The 23,797-nt window shown below is 38.1% G+C and overlaps 1 protein-coding gene across 1 annotated transcript in view; it reads right to left on the minus strand.

Moving 5' to 3' along the window:
• Positions 1 to 23,533, minus strand: part of PCGF6 (polycomb group ring finger 6) — a 32,230-nt gene extending 8,697 nt beyond the window's left edge. The window contains exons 1-8 of the mRNA XM_006067756.4: positions 22,872 to 23,533; positions 22,064 to 22,163; positions 21,875 to 21,971; positions 21,034 to 21,089; positions 20,874 to 20,933; positions 19,845 to 19,953; positions 15,057 to 15,084; positions 6,769 to 6,867 (exon numbers count right to left, since the gene is read on the minus strand). Coding sequence (XP_006067818.1) covers positions 6,769 to 6,867; positions 15,057 to 15,084; positions 19,845 to 19,953; positions 20,874 to 20,933; positions 21,034 to 21,089; positions 21,875 to 21,971; positions 22,064 to 22,163; positions 22,872 to 23,234 — 912 coding nt within the window. The 5' untranslated portion in view covers positions 23,235 to 23,533. The remainder of the gene's footprint in view (positions 1 to 6,768; positions 6,868 to 15,056; positions 15,085 to 19,844; positions 19,954 to 20,873; positions 20,934 to 21,033; positions 21,090 to 21,874; positions 21,972 to 22,063; positions 22,164 to 22,871) is intronic.
• Between the last annotated feature and the right edge of the window lie 264 nt (positions 23,534 to 23,797).

A 23,797-nucleotide genomic window follows, 5' to 3' on the forward strand; every position in this document is an offset into this window, starting at 1 on the left:
AGGAAAATACTACAAAAGTTGGTTAACAAAAAAAAAAAAAGAAGATACAGTAAGACATCAATAAATTCAAAACACCACTAAATCAACCATGATAATTCAAAGACACTGGGATCTCTATATGAAAAAAATCCACTCAGATAATTGATTTCTGATTTGAATTGACTTAAATCTCTTAAGAACACGTGATCTATATATTTTTTATCCTTCAAAACTATCTTTTTTTATTTTTATCGGCTACAAATAAATAACATCTTAAAGGTATTTTATCATTTAACAATCCCTTAGTAATCATGCTTCTTTCAGCCCAGCGTTTCTCATGATGTACTCTGTATAGAAGTTAAATAAGCAGGGTGACAATATACAGCCCTGACGTACTCCTTTTCCTATTTGGAAACCAGTTGTTTCCAACTTGCTGTGTTGCTGTAGTAAATCATAGCTGTGAATATGCTGAGTCCTTCTAGCTAATTATCAAATATGGGGGTCATGTTTGTTACATCCTCAACCAGTCTGTTGTGCCATGTCCAGTTCTAACTGTTGCTTCCTGGCCTGCATACAGATTTCTCAAGAGGCAGATCAGGTGGTCTGGTATTCCCATCTCTTTCAGAATTTTCCACAGTTTATTGTGATCCACACAGTCAAAGGCTTTGGCATAGTCAATAAAGCAGAAATAGATGTTTTTCTGGAACTCTTCTGCTTTTTCCATGATCCAGCAGATGTTGGCAATTTGATCTCTGGTTCCTCTGCCTTTTCTAAAACCAGCTTGAACATCAGGAAGTTCACCAATCACATATTGCCGAAGCCTGGCTTGGAGAATTTTGAGCATTACTTTACTAGCATGTGAGATGAGTGCAATTGTGTGATAGTTTGAGCATTCTTTGGCATTGTCTTTCTTTGGGATTGGAATGAAAACTGACCTTTTCCAGTCCTGTGGCCACTGCTGAGTTTTCCAAATTTGCTGGCATATTGAGTGCAGCACTTGCACAGCATCATCTTTCAGGATTTGGAATAGCTCAACTGGAATTCTATCACCTCCACTAGCTTTGTTCGTAGTGATGCTTTCTAAGGCCCACTTGATTTCACATTCCAGGATGTCTGGCTCTAGGTCAGTGATCACATCATCGTAATTATCTGGGTTGTGAAGATGTTTTTTGTACAGTTCTTCTGTGTATTCTTGCCACCTCTTCTTAACATCTTCTGCTTCTGTTAGGTCCATACCATTTCTGTCCTTTATCAAGCCCATCTTTGCATGAAATGTTCCTTTGGTATCTCTGATTTTCTTGAAGAGATCTCGAGTCTTTCCCATTCTGTTGTTTTCCTCTATTTCTTTGCATTGATCGCTGAGGAAGGCTTTCTTATCTCTTCTTGCTATTGTTTGGAACTCTACATTCAGATGCTTATATCTTTCCTTTTCTCCTTTGCTTTTCACTTCTCTTCTTTTCACAGCTATTTGTAAGGCCTCCCCAGACAGCCATTTTTCTTTTTTGCATTTCTTTTCCATGGGGATGGTCTTGATCCCTGTCTCCTGTACAATGTCATGAACCTCATTCCATAGTTTATCAGGCACTCTATCTATCAGATCTAGTCCCTTAAATCTATTTCTCACTTCCACTGTATAATCATATGCTTATTTAACTTATATGCAGAGTACATCATGAGAAACGCTGGGCTGGAAGAAGCACAAGCTGGAATCAAGATTGCCGGGAGAAATATCAATAACCTCAGATATGCAGTAGCATATTGGGCACCTACTGACCTGGGGAGTTTCTCTTTCAGTATCCTATCATTTTGCCTTTTCATACTGTTCATGGAGTTCTCAAGGCAAGAATACTGAAGTGGTTTGCCATTCCCTTCTCCAGTGAAAGAGAAACTCCCCAGGTCAGTAGGTGCCCAATATGCTACTGGACATCAGTGGAGAAATAACTCCAGAAAGAATGAAGGAATGGAGCCAAAGAAAAAAGAATACCCAGCTGTGCATGTGACTGGTGATAGAAGCAAGGTCCGATGCTGTAAAGAGCAATATTGCATAGGAACCTGGAATGTCAGGTCCATGAATCAAGGCAAATTGGAAGTAGTCAAACAAGAGATGGCAAGAGTGAATGTTGACATTCTAGGAATAAGCAAACTGAAATGGACTGGAATGGGTGAATTTAACTCAGATGACCATTATATCTACTACTGCGGGCAGGAATCCCTCAGAAGAAATGGAGTAGCCATCATGGTCAACAAAACAGTCCGAAATGCAGTACTTGGATGCAATCTCAAAAACGACAGAATGATCTCTGTTCGTTTCCAAGGCAAACCATTCAATATCACAGTAATCCAAGTCTATACCCCAACCAGTAACGCTGAAGAAGCTGAAGTTGAACGGTTCTATGAAGACCTACAAGACCTTTTAGAACTAACACCCAAAAAAGATGTCCTTCTCATTACAGGGGACTGGAATTGCAAAAGTAGGAAGTTAAGAAACACCTGGAGTAACAGGCAAATTTGGCCTTGGAATACGGAATGAAGCAGGGCAAAGACTGATAGAGTTTTGCCAAGAAAATGCACTGGTCATAATAAACACCCTCTTCCAACAACACAAGAGAAGACTCTATACATGGACATCACCAGATGGTCAACACCGAAATCAGATTGATTATATTCTTTGCAGTCAAAGATGGAGAAGCTCTATACAGTCAGCAAAAACAAGACCAGGAGCTGACTGTGGCTCAGACCATGAACTCCTTATTGCCAAATTCAGACTGAAATTGAAGAAAGTAGGGAAAACCACTAGACCATTCAGGTATGACCTAAATCAAATCCCTTATGATTATACAGTGGAAGTGAGAAATAGATTTAAGGGACTAGATCTGATAGATAGAGTGCCTGATGAGCTATGGAATGAGGTTGGTGACATTGTACAGGAGACAGGGATCAAGACCATCCCCATGGAAAAGAAATGCAAAAAAGAAAAATGGCTGTCTGGGGAGGCCTTACAAATAGCTGTGAAAAGAAGAGAAGTGAAAAGCAAAGGAGAAAAGGAAAGATATAAGCATCTGAATGTAGAGTTCCAAACAATAGCAAGAAGAGATAAGAAAGCCTTCCTCAGCGATCAATGCAAAGAAATAGAGGAAAACAACAGAATGGGAAAGACTCGAGATCTCTTCAAGAAAATCAGAGATACCAAAGGAACATTTCATGCAAAGATGGGCTTGATAAAGGACAGAAATGGTATGGACCTAAAAGAAGCAGAAGATATTAAGAAGAGATGGCAAGAATACACAGAAGACCTTTACAAAAAACATCTTCACAACCCAGATAATCACAATGGTGTGATCACTGACCTAGAGCCAGACATCCTGGAATGTGAAATCAAGTGGGCCTTAGAAAGCATCACTATGAACAAAGCTAGTGGAGGTGATAGAATTCCAGTTGAGCTATTCCAAATCCTGAAAGATGATGCTGTGCAAGTGCTGCACTCAATATGCCAGCAAATTTGGAAAACTCAGCAGTGGCCACAGGACTGGAAAAGGTCAGTTTTCATTCCAATCCCAAAGAAAGACAATGCCAAAGAATGCTCAAACTATCACACAATTGCACTCATCTCACACGCTAGTAAAGTAATGCTCAAAATTCTCCAAGCCAGGCTTCGGCAATATGTGATTGGTGAACTTCCTGATGTTCAAGCTGGTTTTAGAAAAGGCAGAGTAACCAGAGATCAAATTGCCAACATCCACTGGATCATGAAAAAGCAGAAGAGTTCCAGAAAAACATCTATTTCTGCTTTATTGACTATGCCAAAGCCTTTGACTGTGTGGATCACAATAAACTGTGGAAAATTCTGAAAGAGATGGGAATACCAGACCACCTGATCTGCCTCTTGAGAAATCTGTATGCAGGCCAGGAAGCAACAGTTAGAACTGGACATGGAACAACAGACTGGCTCCAAATAGGAAAAGGAGTACGTCAAGGCTGTATATTGTCACCCTGCTTATTTAACTTCTATACAGAGTACATCATGAGAAACGCTGGACTGGAAGAAACACAAGCTGGAATCAAGATTGCCGGGAGAAATATCAATAACCTCAGATATGCAGATGACACCACCCTGATGGCAGAAAGTGAAGAGGAACTAAAAAGCCTCTTGATGAAAGTGAAAGTGGAGAGTGAAAAAGTTGGTTTAAAGCTCAACATTCAGAAAACGAAGATCATGGCATCCGGTCCCATCACTTCATGGCAAATAGATGCGGAAACAGTGGAAACAGTGTCAGACTTTATTTTTCTGGGCTCCAAAATCACTGCAGATAGTGACTGCAGCCATGAAATTAAAAGACGCTTACTCCTTGGAAGCAAAAGTTATGACCAACCTAGATAGCATATTCAAAAGCAGAGACATTACTTTGCCAACAAAGGTTCGTCTAATCAAGGCTATGGTTTTTCCTGTGGTCGTGTATGGATGTGAGAGTTGGACTGTGAAGAAGGCTGAGTGCCGAAGAATTGATGCTTTTGAACTGTGGTGTTGGAGAAGACTCTCGAGAGTCCCTTGGACTGCAAGGAGATCAGCCCTGGGTGTTCTTTGGAAGGAATGATGCTAAAGCTGAAACTCCAGTACTTTGGCCACCTCATGCGAAGAGTTGACTCATTGGAAAAGACTCTGATGCTGGGAGGGATTGGGGGCAGGAGGAGAAGGGGACGACAGGATGAGTGGCTGGATGGCATCACTGACTCGATGGACATGAGTCTGAGTGAACTCCGGGAGTTGGTGATGGACAGGGAGGCCTGGTGTGCTGCAATTCATGGGGTCGCAAAGAGTCAGACACCACTGAGCGACTGAACTGAACTGAAACTGAACTAGTATCATGCATTCCTGCTACTAAATAACCATTCATGAAGGTCACATATCTGTAAACAAAGCATACATTTTCCGTTTGGAACTAAATGGTTTTAAAGAAGGTCAGCACAGAAGACTCAAGTGACTGGGTTGATCAAGAATTGTTTAATGGCTAACTATTTTGTTTAATGGTTAACTATTAACCATTGGCGTGCTCAGGCCATGGGGTTGCAAAGAATCAGACATGACTGAATGACTGAACTGAACTGGTTAACTAGCTCAATGTTTCATTCATATTAGAAGTAACTCTTGCTTATTTTCCCTTGGATTTAGAAAGCTTCAACAATTTAGTCACAAATGGGTCTGCATAAGTGATAATTACTGTTCTATTATTTTAACATTTTGGTGAAATAGTAATTTATGAATGTTACCAGCTATAAAGTACCTGAATTAGAAAAAAGTATTTACCTAGAGAACCAAGAGCTGAGAAAGAAAATTAAAGACTGAAACAAATTTCAAAATGAAATGAATTCTATGAAATGAGGAAAAAAATAAACCCACATTTTTATACAATAGAGTCAATTTAGAGTTTTGGTAACCAAATTTCTTAAAACACCAAATGTGAAATTTATCAATGGCTCTGATCAATGTCTAGCCACAGAGAAAGTAATCTATACCCTAAAGAAAGCCTCTTGGGTGCCACTTCTTATTCTATATTATCAGGTGCAACTCTTCTGATTTCTGCTCTTAGAAATAATAGACTATTATGGGGTCACTCACAATTCTTTGTTCAGGAATCTGTAAACAGCTATCTATTTCTCACCAAAAGACAGAATAAAGGTAATAAATAAGTCATTTCCAGTTTTCAGTTGCCATGAGATATAGCTAGTATGATGTCAAAGTCAGTAAGGGAAGTCACATCTAACTGCATTTAATATATATATTTGGAGGAGGGCACAGCAACCCACTCCAGTATTTTTGCCTGGAGAATTCCTATGGACTGAGGAGCCTGGCACGCTACAGTCCATGGGGTTGCAAAGAGTTGGACATGACTGAACAATATATATTTAGTACCAACAGATATTGATACTAAAAGCATAGCAAAATTTCATTTAGTTTTAAAATATTTACTAACTTAATCTATAGTAAATAGATATTTTAGAAAAAAATTATTCTGTAAAATTTTACACATGATGAAAAATAACAAAAAATCCCTTTTAAATTTGAGTAATGAAACAGCAAAACTATATAAATGTGCATTTTCATTGGCCCACATTACTAAACTATGAGTATATTTACATTTTATATTTAATAATACATGGCGTTTGAGATTTTCATCTTACACAAGTATTATACAACTAGAATGGAAGACCTTTTTCAATCCTTAGAAAAATAACAGAGTCTATACTAGATAGATATTTCACTTTTCTAGGTGTCCTGAGCTAGATACTGATACAAGGATGGCCTCTGAAGAGACTGAATGGATAGAAAAGTATACTTTTGCTCTACTATCAAAAAGAAAAGAGCTGGAGCTGAGGCTCTAGAAGCTCTTTAATCATTCTCATATCCTCAGCTTTTCTCTGACACCCAGAGATGGTAATCAACGGCACCAAGAAACAGCCAGTAAGTCAAATATGATTAAAATTTGGGGGTAGGGATCACTGTGTACCAATATTCAGTAACTATTTATAATATCTACAATGTCATAAAACAAAAGGCACTGCATGAAATCCTAGAGATAGTTCTTCAGTATGCTAAAGGTAATCTCACAACTTCCCATTTTTTAATATTTATTTTTATTTGGCTGTGCCAGGTCTTAGTTGCAGCATGTGGGATCTAGTTCCCAGACCAAGGACTGAACCCAGGCCTTCTGCATTGGGGGTGTGAAGTCCCAGCCACTGGACTACCAGGGAAGTCCGTCCCTTCCCCTGACTTTTTACATACATATACTCTACCTGACAAGCTGGATCAAGACCCATTTTTCTTCTGAGGAATTTTTCTACATGTCCAATAGTTGCTTCTCCTGAAACTCGGACAAACTTCTTTTCCAATGGCTATAAGAGTAAACAAACAAACCAATTTCAGGTAAAAAATATATAAAATGCATAAACCTTAAAACACATTTTATAGCAAAGATGATTCAAAAGATTTACAAAAGAAAAAATATCATGAAATTTGAGTTAATTTATCTATCCCATACAAAAAAAGAATTTTTGCTTAGCTTCTCCTCTCTAAAAAATGTCAACAATTTTTTTTTAATAGAAAGGCTTTAAAACTTAGAGCAAAATTTATTGACAGTAAATACCCAAGATTCAATGTCTAAAAGAACCTAGCTTCCTCAACAAAAAAACTGCAAGGAAAAAAAAAAAAAAACACACAACCAATCAAAGAGTAGGAGGAATCCATAGACTAAAAAAGATATAAGGCCTACAAATAAGAGATATCAATCAATTACAATATATGGATCTTATTTGGATCCTGATTTTAAAAAATCTATAAAACAACTTTCATAGGAAACTGAAATAGCATGTGGATATTTGACTAAGGAATTACTGTTAATTTTTAAAACTATAGCATCATTATTATATTTTTATAAAAAGTCCTCATCTTTCAGAGCAAACTGAATTATTTACTGATAAAACTATAGTCTTGGATTTGCTTGAAGATTATATAGGAGAAGTGATAAAGGTAAAGATGAACTGAGATTGGCCATGATTTTATAATTATTGACATTAAGTAATACATGTACATAGGCATTCATTTTACTATTGTCTACTTTTGTATGAGTTTGAAATTTCTTGCAATAGTGGAAAATAAAAAGATTAACATATAAACATAAATGCCTGGAATCTGATCCAATGGTCTAAGGTGATGGGTAGAGAGACCATAGGGTTTTAAAGTAGACTCAAACTAAATGCTTTCCCTGCTATTCTATCTCTGAGGCAATTAAAAGGCTATTACTATTAACAAAAATGAAAAGCTAGGGTAATAAGAATTAAAAAGTACCTTTTAGGAAAACATTAAGTATTTTTCTAGAACTAGCAGAAAGGAATCCTAGAATTGTTACCAAAATGACGCAGGCAGGTTAAGCATGTATTTGTCCCATGTAACAGCACTCAGCTCTCTTCTTTGTAATTTGGTTTCTTAAGAACTTTCCTAACAATAGCCTTATCCCTAAATACCATAGTGCAACAGATAGCATATTAAGTGCAAATATTCCAGAGACAGACTGCTGCTGCTGCTAAGTCGCTTCAGTTGTGTCCGACTCTGAGCAACCCCACAGACGGAAGCCCACCAGGCTCCCCCGTCCCTGGGATTCTCCAGGCAAGAACACTGGAGTGGGTTGCCATTTCCTTCTCCAATGCATGAAAGTGAAAAGTGAAAGGGAAGTCGCTCAGTCGTGTCCAACTGTTAGCGACCCCATGGACTACAGCCTACCAGGCTCCTCCATCCATGGGATTTTCCAGGCAAGAGTACTGGAGTGGGGTGCCATTGCCTTCTCCGCCAGAGACAGACTGCCTGGGTTTAAACCCTGGTTTTGTAATTTTCTAGCTGCAAGTCTTTGGACAACTTGCCAAAGCTTTCTGTGTTTCCATTTCCCCATTTGTAAAGCAGAGATACTAGCAGCACCTACCTCAGAATTATCACAAGGAAAGGGTGTTAAAAAATATGTGTATGTGTGCGTGTGTTAGTTGCTTAGTTGTGTCCGACTCTTTGTGAGCCCGTGGACTGCAGCCCGCCAGGCTCCCCAGTGCATGCAATTCCCTAGGCAAGGATACTGAAGTGGGTTGCCAATTCCTCCTCCAGAGGATCTTCCTGATCCAGGGATTGAACCTAGGTCTCCTGCATTGCAGGTGGATTCTTTACCATCTCAGCCACCAGAGAAGCCCTAATATATGTAATAACTATAAATAATTCCTGGCACACAGTACGTACTTAGTTATTACTAGTGCATTGATTTATTGTGCTCCTTTATGTGAAGGAATGTAATTAGAGGACCTAGTTGTCATCATGGATACTGATATAATGCAGACAAAAATGGCAAAGGTTCGTGTTTTTTTAACACTGGTATAAAAATCATCTGGAAAATCTATGGCAGTCTTTCTCACTAAGGAGCAAAGCAGCAGTGCTCCAAGTGCAGTCCTGATGAAGGCACTGCGCTGCAGGCACCACTGCCTCAACAGCCTGAATCCTATCAAGTGCCTTGAGAAGCACAAAAATCTTCCCTACCACCTGTTAACACAGAAGGTCAATTTGATAAGAAAGCTGGAATAATACGATAGAATCTATAGGGAGATTTAAGAGACATTCAGCTATTTTCTGGCTATAGAAAATACATACTACTAAAAATATCTTTTAAAAAGATCAACTCATTTTACCTTGAAAAAATTCCTGCCTCTGTCAACTGAAAATAGTTACCAATCCAGTAGCAAGGTAAATCCCTAGCAACCAGATTTTAATTCTGAAATACCACCCAAGGATACCTTGGAGAAATGACCGATTCTGTGTCTGGGGCAAGAGATTTAAGAGTTGGAGTATGAAATATCTTGTTATTACAGCCATGATTATCTTAAGATATGACAATTTGAACATTAAAATAGATCATTAAAGTGGATTTAAACCACAAATATATTTAAATGCAAAGTAAAACAAAAACACTGATTATGACTGGAGCATGCTAAAGAATCAACTCATTATTTTGAACCTGGTAAGTAAAGAGAAGGAATCAGCATTTATCCTTTCTTTCCTATATGAATGGTATTGCTGGCTAACCAAACAGAAGTTTCTCTTACAGAAGTATTTCAATAAACAGAGGAGGAATAACAACATCATTTTCCAAACCCTATTAAGTTAATGGACGTGACATTGAGTACCAATACTTGTTAGCATTACAAAGACACACACAAAAACAGAGACAAAAACACACACACACAAAAACAAAAAGACACAAACAACCAGACATTATGTGCCTCCAGATGGACAAAACCACCACTACCTATAAAGTATTCTTAGTTCCCTCAAGTCAAACCTGTATGACCAATACTCAGACGTAACTACCAGTTTATGAGCAAGACAGAACTTGTTAAATCACAGAGATGCAACATCAAAACCCAATCTGTAGGAAACCATATAGCACAAATGACTCAATTTTGTCAACAATGAACTGCAAGAAAAAATAAACAGAAATGAACTGCAAGAAAAAAGAAACAGAAAACTTACAGATTTAAAGATCTATCAACCAATCACAATGTATGAACATTATTTGGACCGTGATTTAAAATAAAACACTCACTGGGACTAAGATAAAAATTTGTACACTGACTAGATACCTGGTAAGAAACATCTTTTTTTGTTCCCCACTTCCAATCTTCTGAAAAATCACAAACTTACAAAGAGGTTATAAGACTAGTAAAATTAAGATCCAGATAGACTTCATCTACTTTATGAACTAGAATATTAACATATTGCTATATTTGCTTTATCTCTTCCAACGTATATGTGTATGTGTGTGCATACATAGACACTTATTATTTCTTAAGTTGCTGCTGCTTAGTCACTCAGTCTGTCTGAATCTTTGCAACCACATGGACTATAGCCCACCAGGCTCCTCTGTCCATGGGGATTCTCCAGGCAAGAATACTGGAGTGGATTGCCATGCCCTCCTCGAGGGGATCTTCCCAACCCAGGGATAGAACCCAGGCCTCCTGCATCGCAGATGGATTCTTTTCCTGTCTGAGCCACTAGGGAAGCCCATTTCTTAAGTTACTTGCAGACATTGAGATATTTTACCCCTAAATATACCTGTAGTTATCTTCTCAGAATAAAGGGACTCTCCCTCATAACTACAATATAATTATGAGGAAATATTCAGGAAATTTATAACACACATTCAGGAAATTTATAACAATACAATGCAATTATCTAAATGGGTCCAAATTCAAATTTTTCCAATGTCCTAATAATGTCCTTTGTATGTTGTTCTTATTTCAATCCAGAATCTAATGAAAGAATGCACACTGCATTTTGTTGTCATGCTTCTCTAATTTCCTTTAATCTAAAATAGGTCTGTCACTTTATTTTTATCTTTCACTGCACTGAAATTTTTGTAACTTGTTTTTTTGGTATGATACATGTTCACTAAAAAAAGGAACTCATCTTTTAAGATTACTGAAATACTTTACAGAGGAAGTGGCAAAATGCCAGGGATTTGTTTCAGAAAAACATTAGAAAGAAGGGAAGTGTGGGAGTCCCTGGTGGCCTAGTGGTTAGGATTCAGAGCTTTCATTGCCATGGCACGGGTTCAATCTCTGCTTGGGAAACTGAGATCCCACAAGCCCTGTGGCAAAGTCCCCCCAAAAAGAAGGGAAGTGGATGGAATTATAAAAGAAATTCAATTGTCATTAGTTAACTGGTAAAACTGTGTGATGGCTGCATGGAGGTTCTATTCTGTCTACTTTTCAGTATGTTCAAACATTTTCATAAATAAAAGTTAAAGAAAATAAGATTCCTAGGAAAATTTTTCTGACATGTATTACTGCTAGGTGAAATATTTTTAAATTGAATGCAGCAAACAGACTTTATGATTGTCATGCCATAAGTTACGTGGTGAAAAGTTTAACTAGGCACTATTCAAATAGGAAAAGGAGTACGTCAAGGCTCTATATTGTCACCCTGCTTATTTAACTTCTATGCAGAGTACATCATGAGAAACGCTGGACTGGAAGAAACACAAGCTGGAATCAAGATTGCCGGGAGAAATATCAATAACCTTAGATATGCAGATGACACCACCCTTATGGCAGAAAGTGAAGAGGAACTCAAAAGCCTCTTGATGAAAGTGAAAGTGGAGAGTGAAAAAGTTGGCTTAAAGCTCAACATGCAGAAAACGAAGAGCATGGCATCTGGTCCCATCACTTCATGGCAAATAGATGTGGAAACAGTGGAAACAGTGTCAGACTTTATTTTTCTGGGCTCCAAAATCACTGCAGATGGTGACTGCAGCCATGAAATTAAAAGATGCTTACTCCTAGGAAGGAAAGTTATGACCAACCTAGATAGCATATTCAAAAGCAGAGACATTACTTTGCCAACAAAGGTCCATCTAGTCAAGGCTATGGTGGTCATTTTTCCTGTGGTCATGTATGGATGTGAGAGTTGGACTGTGAAGAAGGCTGAGCGCCGAAGAATTGATGCTTTTGAACTGTGGTGTTGGAGAAGACTCTTGAGAGTCCTTTGGACTGCAAGGAGATCCAACCAGTTCATTCTGAAGGAGATCAGCCCTGGGATTTCTTTGGAGGGAATGATGCTAAAGCTGAAACTCCAGTACTTTGGCCACCTCATGCAAAGAGTTGACTCACTGGAAAAGACTGATGCTGGGAGGGACTGGGGGCAAGAGGAGAAGGGGACGACAGAGGATGAGATGGCTGGATGGCATCACTGACTCAATGGACGTGAGTCTCAGTGAACTCCAGGAGTTGGTGATGGACAGGGAGGCCTGGTGTGCTGCGATTCATGGGGTCGCAAAGAGTCGGACACGACTGAGTGACTGATCTGATCCTAGCCAGACATATTTATTTGAACTCCAAGATAAAAAATAAAAGCAGCTTTTTAAGCAGTAGATTATACTGAGCTATAATATAAAAAACTGTAACTAGAACTCCGCTATAAATGCAGAATTAAAAGAAAAATGATGATTGCCAAAGTGTTAGCTAAGAAAGTATTTTTTAAAAACACTGTTTTAGCGAAGTAAAAATAGTCAAAAAATGCAAAAATAGTATCATTTGTTTCTAAAACAATATATTCATTACCTCATACAGACATAAGCCTGCAAATTAACATGGGAATGTTTAGTTAATACTGAAAACGTAATGCTTCAAAACTTTAACAATAGTATAAATAAACTCCTATAAACTTAGCTTTATCAACTCAAAGTCAATCTTGTTTTAAATAAATCCCACCCTTTTCCTATCCCAACTGCTTCCTGGCCCCCATTCCCCAGGCCTGTTTTGAAACAAATCCCTTATATGATCATTTCCTTTGTAAATACTTCAGCATGCATCTCTAAAAAATAAGAACTCTTTTAAAAAAATAATATTGCCACCATACTTTAAAATTTGTTAATATCAGAAAATAGACAGTAAGTGTACAAATTTCACCAACTGTCTAAATTTTTTTACCTAGTAGAAAATGATTTTATTTTTAGGGTTGTCATTACAAAGAGAATAAAAATTTTAATTTATGTATATATTATTTTTATCAGATATATTTTTGTTTTCTCAAAATGCATGCACTAAATTTATTACAAACAATGCTTCTATTTGAAGTTTTCTTGGCCTTGGCTTGTTTTTTAACAGCTTTACTGAGATATAATTCACTTTTCATTAAATTCACCACATTTTAAAGTATACAATTCAATGGTTTTTAGTGTATTTATATAGTTGTGCATCTATCACCATTACCTAACTTTAGAACATTTTCATCACCCAAAAAGAAACGCATGCCAATTAGCAGTCACTCCCAACTTCCTCTCACCCCCAAGTGTCTGGCAACCACTAATCTACTCCGTATCTCTATGCTTCTGCCTATACTGTACATTTCATGTAAGTGGAATCAAATAACACATGGTCTTTTGGGCCTGGCTTCTTTCACTTAAATGTCTTCAAGGTTCATCCATGCTCTAGCATGTATGGATACTTCATTCCTTTGTATAGCCAAATACTGTTTCATTACATGGATATATCATACTTGGTTTATCCATTCATCAGTTGATGGATATTTATGTTACTTACAACTGGGGGCTAGTGTCTCATAAAGTTTTTAGTTTTCAAATCCTATCCAAATAAACACCATACACTGATGTCCCTTGAGTCTCTTCTAATCAATATATTCTATCTACATGTTCCCTCTTTATGTCTTTCCCTTTTATTTGCTGGAAGAAACAGAACTGTTTGTCCTTGTCCTGCAGTTTTCCAGTATCTAGATTTGGCTTATTATATTCCTACAGAGTAATTAAATAAGTTCCTGTGTCCCCTGGATTTCCTGTAAATTAGTAATCCAGGGGTATGATCAGCTTCACATTTGTTTTGGCAAGAACACTTCATAGGTGGCAGGCAATGTCATATTTCTTTGATGTGTGAGGCTCCGAATTACATACATATTCTCAGTGCCCATGTGCTTTTGTGGAAGTAATACGCTAATATTCCAACTTAATTTTTAGTTCTTTCTTCATGAGATTTTTATCCTCTCTTGGCTCACCTGGCTATTACAGGTCACTACACAGATGTCTTCAGTGAACTCTAGGAGCCTATGACTGTACTTGTCCCATATAGAAACTTTTATGCTACTTTCCCACCCACCACACTATGAAAGGACTTCCTAAAGTTTATCGCCGTTAAGTTTGGTATTTTACAACTTAGAAGAGGTTAAAAGTTACCAAACCTAACACTGCATCCCCTCCATCACAATGATCTCTGGGAAAAACCTATAGTATACTTTGTCCAAAAAAGTACTCATCTATTCCTATGCGTCAACTCACGTCCCTTAAGCCACTAGAGTCACAAAACAAAACACTATGCCCAACCAGGTATAATTCACCCATATTTCCGTGTAGACTTTGATAAAGTCACTGAAAATCTAAGCAGATCAAAGTCAGTTATTTCTTTATATTTTTATAATCCCAAGTAACTATAAGGCCTGATTTACCCCCTTTAAAAAAGTCTCCTTTTCCTGAGTGACTCATACTACAGGAGCTGCACAGTGTGCAATGGCACCTGTGAAACCGAAGCCTTTAAGACAACTCTGAACTTAAGAATTCATTCTTACTGCTAAAGCTTCACTAAATGATTGAAGCGAAAAGTTGAGGCAAGTTAATCTGAACCAAAGATGTTACATGAAAATGAAATTATAAGTTCATATTTAACTCTAAATGCCAACTATGCAAAAAATGCTTTGAAAAATTTTTTAATCACCAAATCAGCACAGCATTTGGCTTCACTTTTAAAAATTGCTCACTTATTTTTCCTTAGACCATTGTTGTGAAATAGTAATAAATCCCTACTTAATAACTCTTTTCTCAAAAATCTATTATAAGAGAGCATTACTGAATATACTCCAAATTTCAACAAGTTTTATTTCTAAAATACTTTTTATTGTTACCAAAGACAGTCTCCACATGATTGTTAATCTTAAATTTGTGTCTTATAGGGCCCTCTTGTAAAGCAAATGAAAAATAAAAGTAAAATACCTTAAAATGTCCTGTGCCTTCATTAGCACTGAAAAATGAAAGCAGAATTAATCAATTTTAAACTACATATTTAATCATATAACACAGAAAAATAACATAAATATTTGAGAAACATCAATTTAATCTTAAAACACAGTCACCTAACCCTTTATGAAATGAACAGATACAGTTAATTGTCATATCTGCCACCTAGTGGTAAGGTAAAGGCAGTTTTATACCCTAGTTTATTTTGCTTTATATATTTTCTTCCAGGAATCAAAAGCATAGTCTTAATATTTAGATTTCCCCCACATGTAGCATTCTAACATTTTCCAGTTTAAAGTAAAACGTCTTTTTCTTTATCATAATTAATGCGCTTTTTTCTCGACAGTAACATTTACAAGATAGAGTCCTTACAAGAAAGCTGCTACTTTTCCTCTTGTTTTACTTGTAGCATAATCACCTGGGCATGATTTACTCAATTTGTCTTTCCCCTACAAGGACAAAGACTTTTGATTAAATCAATTACTCATATCATGAAGAGACAAGGAACAAACTTTTTTGAGCATGTACTACACACCAGAAGTTATATTAGGTCTTCATATATTATGAATGTTTTTCATTCAGTCCTCACAGTAGCCCTGTAAATCAGGAACTAGAATCTCCAAGATATAGATAAGGAAAATTAAGCTCAGAGATGATGAATAACTTACTTAGGGTTACAGAGCCAGGAAGTAATAAAGCTGGGTTTCAAACACAGGTGTACGTATCAAGGCCCACATTCCTTTTTTTTTTGCCGCTCTGCTCAGGATCACAGCTCCCTGAACAGAGATTAAACCTGGGCCATGGGCCGTGACAGTGAGAGTTGCAGAGTCCTAACCACTGGACCACCAGGGAATTCTTAAAGCCCACATTCTTCCTTTCCCATCATGTGAAGAATAGGCAAGGTCACAATAGCATCATCTGGAGTATTCTTATAATACAAATATAAAGACATTAAAATATACAAGTTTTAACTATTTATAAAGTATGTTATATTGACATAAATATAAAACATCATTTATGTATACATATTATATATGGACTTTAAACCTAAGATTATAACATAATCTTAAGAGTTATAAAATATTCTCAGGAATTCCCTGGTGGTCCAGTGGTTAGGACTCTGTGCTTTCACTGCCAAGGCTGTGGGTTCAATCCCTGGTCGAAGAACTAAGATCCAGCAAGCCGTACAGCCAAAAAATAACATCAAATAAAGTAAAACAGCCTCTTCTTCATCATAAGAATTATCTCTATAGAATCCATGATGCATGGGCATCTGGCTTCTCGTTAAATGTCTAAAGAGACAGCTTCTTAGTGACAAGTCAGTTCATTCCATTTGTGGGCAACTTTAGAAACCACTTGCTTGCACTGAATCAAAAGTTTCTCCCCGTAACATACCTACTGGCCCTAGTTTCGCCTTTTGGTGTTCTTGCCAATTAGATTCAGTTTTTCTGCCACCACACATGACATGGTTTTCACACCTTTTACTATTCTGATTACACCTCCATTTACCAAGCACTCTCTTAAAAGGTAGTGCCCGGAGCTGAACATAAGACCCCAGTTCGCTAGCATAGCATACAGTGGAATAGTAACTCTCTGGTTTACTAAACACCACTGAGCTTAAGATTACATTAAATTTTTGCCGTATCTTCTATCATACACTCTCATGTGAGTCCATTTTCTTTACCAGGCAGATGCTGTACATATTATAGCACCAGACTAACCTTTATTTCTGAATAAGCCTGCATTATTTCAATATGCATATATTATAGTAGTTTAGACATGTGAGGAATACCACATGTAGATTCTTATGACAATCCTGTGAGTTGGTATTATAATATCTAACTTAGAAATATGGAAACCGATGACCAGAGGAGTTAAGCTACATCCTAAGGGTTACATACCTTGAGTTATGCTTTTTCTGTATACACTATACTGCCTAAGATTATTTCTTTTTATAATTTCCTACCTTACACATAGAAACTGGAAAACAAAAAGAAGTACTGTACAAGACTATCCTAAGACCACAAAAGATGCACACCAAATTTGGAGGTGGAGTGGGGAATCTCACTTCATGCTCATTCCAGCGGTTGAAAAACCACTGTCCACAGGCTGAACCCAGCTCAGTATTTTTGCTCCTCCAATTCAAGCAGGGTCATTAGCTGGATCAAATTTACCCTTATACTTGCATCAGGTTAAAAATCTCACCTGCAATTTGTCCTACCATGAAAGACCTTCCTATGGGTTACCCTCAGTAGCCTGACTTCAGGGGTAACACCACGCTTTTCAATGTAATAAACATGTGGGGGTTTGACTCTGAGGACTGATGACTTCAAAAGGACTTCTTGCCACATTGGAAGCTTTCTTCCCCATAACCATTTGAAAACAGATAAAAGACAATTTTCTGATGCAGACAGATTACCCATCATAATCAACGACATACAAGGGTCAGTTCTCTCATTTTACAGACAGGGAAGCTGAAGAAGCTAAAAACTACAAGTTACAGGAGGGCAAGGGCCATGGCTGACTTATTCAAATTACATTCCCAACAGTTAGCAGATTGCTGTGCTGGTACACAGCAGCACCTTAATAAGCAGCTAATGCATTAACAGAAAGTGGTTAGTTCAATTTTACAAAGCTATATAACAAAGGAGTTAGGACTTAAATAGAGATCTTATTCCAAGTGAGGGCTTCTTTTTTTCTACAGCAGGGAATGTGTTAAAAATGGAACAGCCCTGGTAAATGGTAATGACTACTTTGAATACTGTGGTCAAGCATGTCATGATTAAGTACTGATTTGTGCTGCTGGCAGAGGCAGAGATAATGTAGCACACTTGGCACATATTTGCCATCTTTACATTACTGCCACTTTTGAAAAAAGGTTTAAAAATAGTTCCTATTGTGCATTAGTGGAAAAGGTTACATTTCTTCAAAATAATGTTTCAGAAATACAAATTCCTTTCAATTTTCAATTTTAATTAACTAGACTTATTAAAAATCAAGTTACATGGTAAAAAGTCAAACACAATGAAAAGTAAGACTTTTTCTGATCCTAGATTCATAAACTCCAGTGCCCTTTTATAGAAGTAACTGCTATCAACATTTTCTTAAATGTCCTTTCAGAAATGGTCTATCCTTGTTGTGGGGGGAAATATATACATATACACACGCATATGTCCACCACCCCCTTTCTTAAAAGACATAAATGAGCACATGCTATATATTCTCATCTACATCTTATTTTTTTCACATAAGAAAGTGAATTTTGGCAATTGTTCCATACTAGCACATATGTTACTAGCACATGTTCATGTTCCACATACCATTAATTTACTAGTTCCTTTTTGGACATTTAGGCTGGAACACATTCTTTACAGAAAGTGCTGTTTTAAAGTTTGGTATTATATGATTTCTTATTCTTCTAAAGAGATCTTTATTTCATTTATCATAAAACACTACTATGTGGGCTCAGTGGAGGCATAAGAAAGGTTTCTCACCTCTCAGGGATCCATAATATTTGAGAACACAGAATGAGTACATAAAGAGATAAATACAACATGGTACAAGCTAGACACTAAATAAATAATACAGGCAACCTAGAGTTATAAGGAGGAAGTGACTGAGAAGTCAAAATAGTCATCAGGGACATAAAATAGAAGATGCAGATTTTCCAAGAAAGGCATTTTAGTTTATCCTGCAAACCATGTAATTATTTCAAAAACTGCAGTTTGATACAGGCCAACTCTATGATGACAGTTGGTCTAACACTGCTGCAATATAATGGAGTACACTATATGTTACAGTGTTGGAAAGAAGCAATTTATATGAATTAGGGAGATATTCAATTTTTGGAAAATAATTTGGCAAAACCAAGTAAAGTTGAAGTTGAACGTATCCTGCTGCTGCTGCTAAGTCACTTCAGTCATATCCGACTCTGTGTGACCCCACAGACGGCAGCCACCAAGGCTCCCCTGTCCCTGGGATTCTCCAGGAAAGAACACTGGAGTGGGTTGCCATTTCCTTCTCCAATGCATGAAAGTGAAAAGTGAAAGTGAAGTCACTCAGTCGTGTCCGACTCTTAGCGACCCCATGGACTGCAGCCTACCAGGCTCCTCCATCCATGGGATTTTCCAGGCAAAGTACTGGAGTGGGGTGCCATTGCCTTCTCCGGAACATATCCTAAGACTCAACAAATCTACACTCTTAGAGAACTATCTCACAAAGACACAAGGAGATCTGTAAAAAATGTTTAAAGCAACACTGTGTACAATAGCAAAAAAAAATTAGAAACAACCTAAGTGCTCCTAAGTACAAGCAAAGATAAATTATGGTATATTTTAAGGGAACACCCAGTGAAAATGAGTGAACTAGTTATACATTTTAATATGGATGAATCACAGTGCTAAGTGAAAAAAGTTGGAAAACAGTATGACACCATTTAAGGTTTTTAAATGGACAAAAACAATTCTACATATTGTTTAGGAATACATACACATGTGGTAAACACATAAAAAAATGCATGGGAATGATAATCATTACTTTTAGGAGAGTAGTTATTAACCTCTAAGGGAAGCAGGGAATGAATAGGGAGAGGTAGCCAAGTGCCTTCTGCCATAATAGCAAGCTTGATTTTGAAAGCCAGATGATAGAGAGATAAATAGTTATTGTGCTACTCTCTAGTACCTTAGCTCAGGATAATTTTGTAACTGTTGGGACTTTAAAATTTCTTTATTTTAAAGTTTAGAGGTAGAGGTTTAGGGTACTCACCCAATAAACTCTAGTAATAAAGACATGTCAAGTTCAGGTGGAATACGAAACACTGATTCTAAGACTTTCTTAGTTCTTCCTTTGCTTGAAGGGACTGGCTGTGGAACAGCTATTTGATAGCCAAACAAAAAAGTTGAGTTAGAATAAAAACTTCATAAATTGAGATTTCTGAAAAATAATTACACAGATTTAACTATGTTGACTATTTAAAAGATCATAAAGCACTCACTCTCCCTTTTTCAAATAACATTAGCTAATCTGTCAAAGCCAGTGAAATTCGTGACAAGCCTGGGGAGCGCTCCACAGTGGAAGGCAGACATATGTGGCTGGTTTATCAGGGCCACAAAGAAAGCTCAGCATAAAAGCAACAATAGCTGTGGGTAATCCTTAATAAGCACTACTATGTGCCAGGGCTCATGCTCAGCACTTTTTATATGCACTACTGTATTTAACCCTGATTATGATTCCATGGCATAGGTACTACTGCTTTTTTTTTTTAATTGAAGTACTTTACGTACTTTAACTGTAAAGAAAATGAGATTCAACTTAATGAGATTAGGCAATTTGCCTAAAGTCACCCACATAGTAAGTGGAAGAATGAGGATTTAAATTCAAATCTAACTTCCATACTGTGACATTACCATCACCATAAAAACTAGTATTTGAGCAGTTACTATGTTCCAGGCACTGTTTTAAGTGCTTTGCATTAGTCAGTGAGTCCTTACAACAACTTTATAAAGTGCTACAATTATCCCTGCTTTATAGAAGAAGAAACTGAAACACTGAAGTCATCTGCCCAAGTTATACACCTAATAAGGTGGCAGAGCCAGAATCACAATCCAGCTCCAGAGCCTCTACTCGTTAAGCCTTACAAATTGGGTTACAGTAAGTCATTGCCTTCAAAATCCTTCTCTCTCTTTGATCAAAAAATAACCAGCTATCACCACAAAAGAACCTCAAAGGGAGTGAATTTTATTAAGTTAGTATTTTTTAATCTATAAATACATTATGATATACACCCAAACTTACCAGGTTTAGGTACTTCTAGACCTCTTTCTTTATAGAAATCATGCATTTGCTTTTTTTCTCCTAAAAAATGATAAAACACAGACTAAATTACACTTAAAATATAACTAGTAGAGTCAGAAGAGATTCGGGGATTTACAACTACGTAATAAAATAAACTTACTTTCCTCTAGATTGATCACTAATTTGTACACTATGTCTTGTAACTGTCGGTCCAACCTAATAAAAGGAAAGGATGGAGAATACCTCAGAATTCAGAAAAATGCATTTGGTAAAGTGAATGATGCTCTTTGTAAGGAACTGTTTTCTGTTAGGAGTGAATATCTCCTTTCTCAGAGGTGAGTTACTTTTAGGTGGCACTAATGGTTCTCTTCTAAGAGAAACTCAAGTAATTACACATCGTCATAATTACAAGTAATTATAGACTCTTGAACAGTTTGCTAAATTGTTCCATGTGAACTGGTCTTATTTCCTAAATAAGAATGCGAGTTTGAGGGCAGAGACAGTACTTAAAAATTCTGTGTATCATCTGCAAAATACTCTTCTATGAAGTAATAAAAACATAATAGTATTTGCTAAACAAATGAAAGCAGTCCACTTTTAGTGTTTTTCTTTCCTTAGCAAACTGAGCATGAACTGAAAATTTGATTAATAAGCCACAATGACTTATGACAGGTTTTTCTAAAGTGGCCAGTTATTTCAGTTATTTTAAAAACAAAATTCTAGATACACAGAAAATGACAAGTCTAAACTAGCATCAACTTCAGTGATGGAATTTAAATCCTCAAGAAAAGAGGTCTGTACCTTTTTTTTTTTCTTTTAAGGTTTACAGCAGATGTCACAGTGCCTGGTATACAGTAAGTGCTCTATATGTATTTCTTTAAAGAATATGCATTTCCCTTTCTCGTCATTTTGAGATAGGTCAAGAATTTACTACCAACTACACAATTTCAATCTTTCAGAAAAAGTATACCTATTATATAAATGTTACTTATTTTTCTTACCTTATGTTGTAAAGAGGTTGTGTCTGATGTACTACAATGTTGCATTTTGGACATCTGTTGCTATAGTAAAAGTGTCTGACAATGCAGCTTTTACAAACTGTTGGGAAAAAAATATTGGAATTAGAATGTTTTCAAGACATTTCAAAAACTTAATATATTATTTGGAAATGTAATGAACTATACGCTTACATGTATGAAGACATTCTGTAATGGTAGTTGCATCTATTAAATAACCTTTGCAAATGGAACACAAGATGTACGGAGTCAGCTCAGAGAGATTGATCAGGCGCTGCAAATGCAATGGAAATAGGTTACAAATCCTTGCCAAGTCATACGTCCTAAATTTTTTTTGTCAAAAATGTGTAGTTTACTTTGCAACATGGAAACATGTTCTAATACCTCAGACCCTTCAAATACTCTCGAAGTTACAATACAATATGAACCAATGTTTCAAAAAGATCTCATTCTTTTTGGAGCTACTATATATTGCCAGATGAAGGGCATCTTACTTTATGAATTATCACAAAATGGACAAACTTTCCAGATACTGGTGTTTAATACACAAATTCTGACTGGCTGGGTATACTGTCTGAATTAATGAAGTACGCGCTGCCCCAATTAAAAAAAAAAATCTTCCCAATTAGAGATTGACAAGGTGGGGAAGGGTTTCCCCCACACTCTCAACATCCTGTAGAACTGGACTGTACTCCCAGCCACTGTAAGCTTCTAGAAGGCAGGAGAACAGTACCCTTGGCGCCTACCTCCCCGGCACGCAGTAGCTTCAATAATGAGTGAGTCGGACCCAGAGAACTTAAGTGACTGCCGGAATCTTACAAAATGAGCTGGCAGGGACAGAAGGCCAGTCCGCGCCACAAGCAGGCAGCGCAAGGAGAGGTGAGGGTGGACTCCAATGCCAAAGGATGCCGCGGCGAGCGGGGACATCCGGCCCGGCCCTAACGGCGGAGGGCCGGCGTGGTCAAACAGGGGCTATCAATACCTCCTCTTCGTCCTCGGAGTCCGGCCGGCCCCCCTCCAGCCTCAGCGAGAAGTGGCTCATCTCTTCCTCCTCTTCCTCCTCTTCTTCTTCCTCCAGGTCCTCATCTTCTTCCAACTCCTCGTCCTCGTCCTCGAAGCGGCCCCTCAAGCGGCCCAGGCTGCGCTCCGGCTCCAGCTCAGGGGGCCGGGAGCCCGAGCAGCCGGGATCCCCCGCCTCGGGTAGGGGCGGCGGGCCCTCCTCACCCGCTGCGGGTGCCGGAGTGAGGGCAGGCGGGGAGACGGGAGGCGGCGGCGGCATGGTTGCGGCTCCCTCGGCCTTGGCAGCGCCCGCGTTGCCTGCGGTTACAGCCGGGACCCCCTCCATGCCGTAGGTAGAGAACAGATGAGGCGAGACCAGGTGGCTGGATAGCGCGGGAGTTCCGTCCGCCTGCCTGAGCTGCCAACGCGCAGGCGCTAAAGGCCTGCAGGGCCCGCTGGGAAATGTGGTTCACCGCCCCTCACCTAAGCCGGGCAGTAGGCGGAGCCACTCAGGTATATGGGGCGGGGCTTGCAGGCCACAACTTAGAATAATCTCACCCATTTTCTACTTCGAAAGACTGATGCGCTCTACACTGCTTCTAAAAACGACGGAATTGGTTCCTTGGAGAAGGCAAAGGCACCCCACTCCAGTACTCTTGCCTGGAAAATCCCATGGATGGAGGAGCCTGGTGGGCTGCAGTCCATGGGGTCGCACAGAGTCGGACACGACTGAGCGACTCAGTTTCACTTTTCACTTTCATGCATTGGAGAAGGAAATGGCAACCTACTCCAGTGTTCTTGGCTGGGGAATCCCAGGGACGGGGGAGACTGGTGGGCTGCCGTCTATGCGGTCGCACAGAGTCAGACACGACTGAAGCGACTAGCAGCAGCAGCAGCAGACAACAATAT

Source organism: Bubalus bubalis, chromosome 23 (assembly GCF_019923935.1).
Source record: "Bubalus bubalis isolate 160015118507 breed Murrah chromosome 23, NDDB_SH_1, whole genome shotgun sequence".
In the NCBI taxonomy this organism is placed as follows: domain Eukaryota; kingdom Metazoa; phylum Chordata; class Mammalia; order Artiodactyla; family Bovidae; genus Bubalus; species Bubalus bubalis.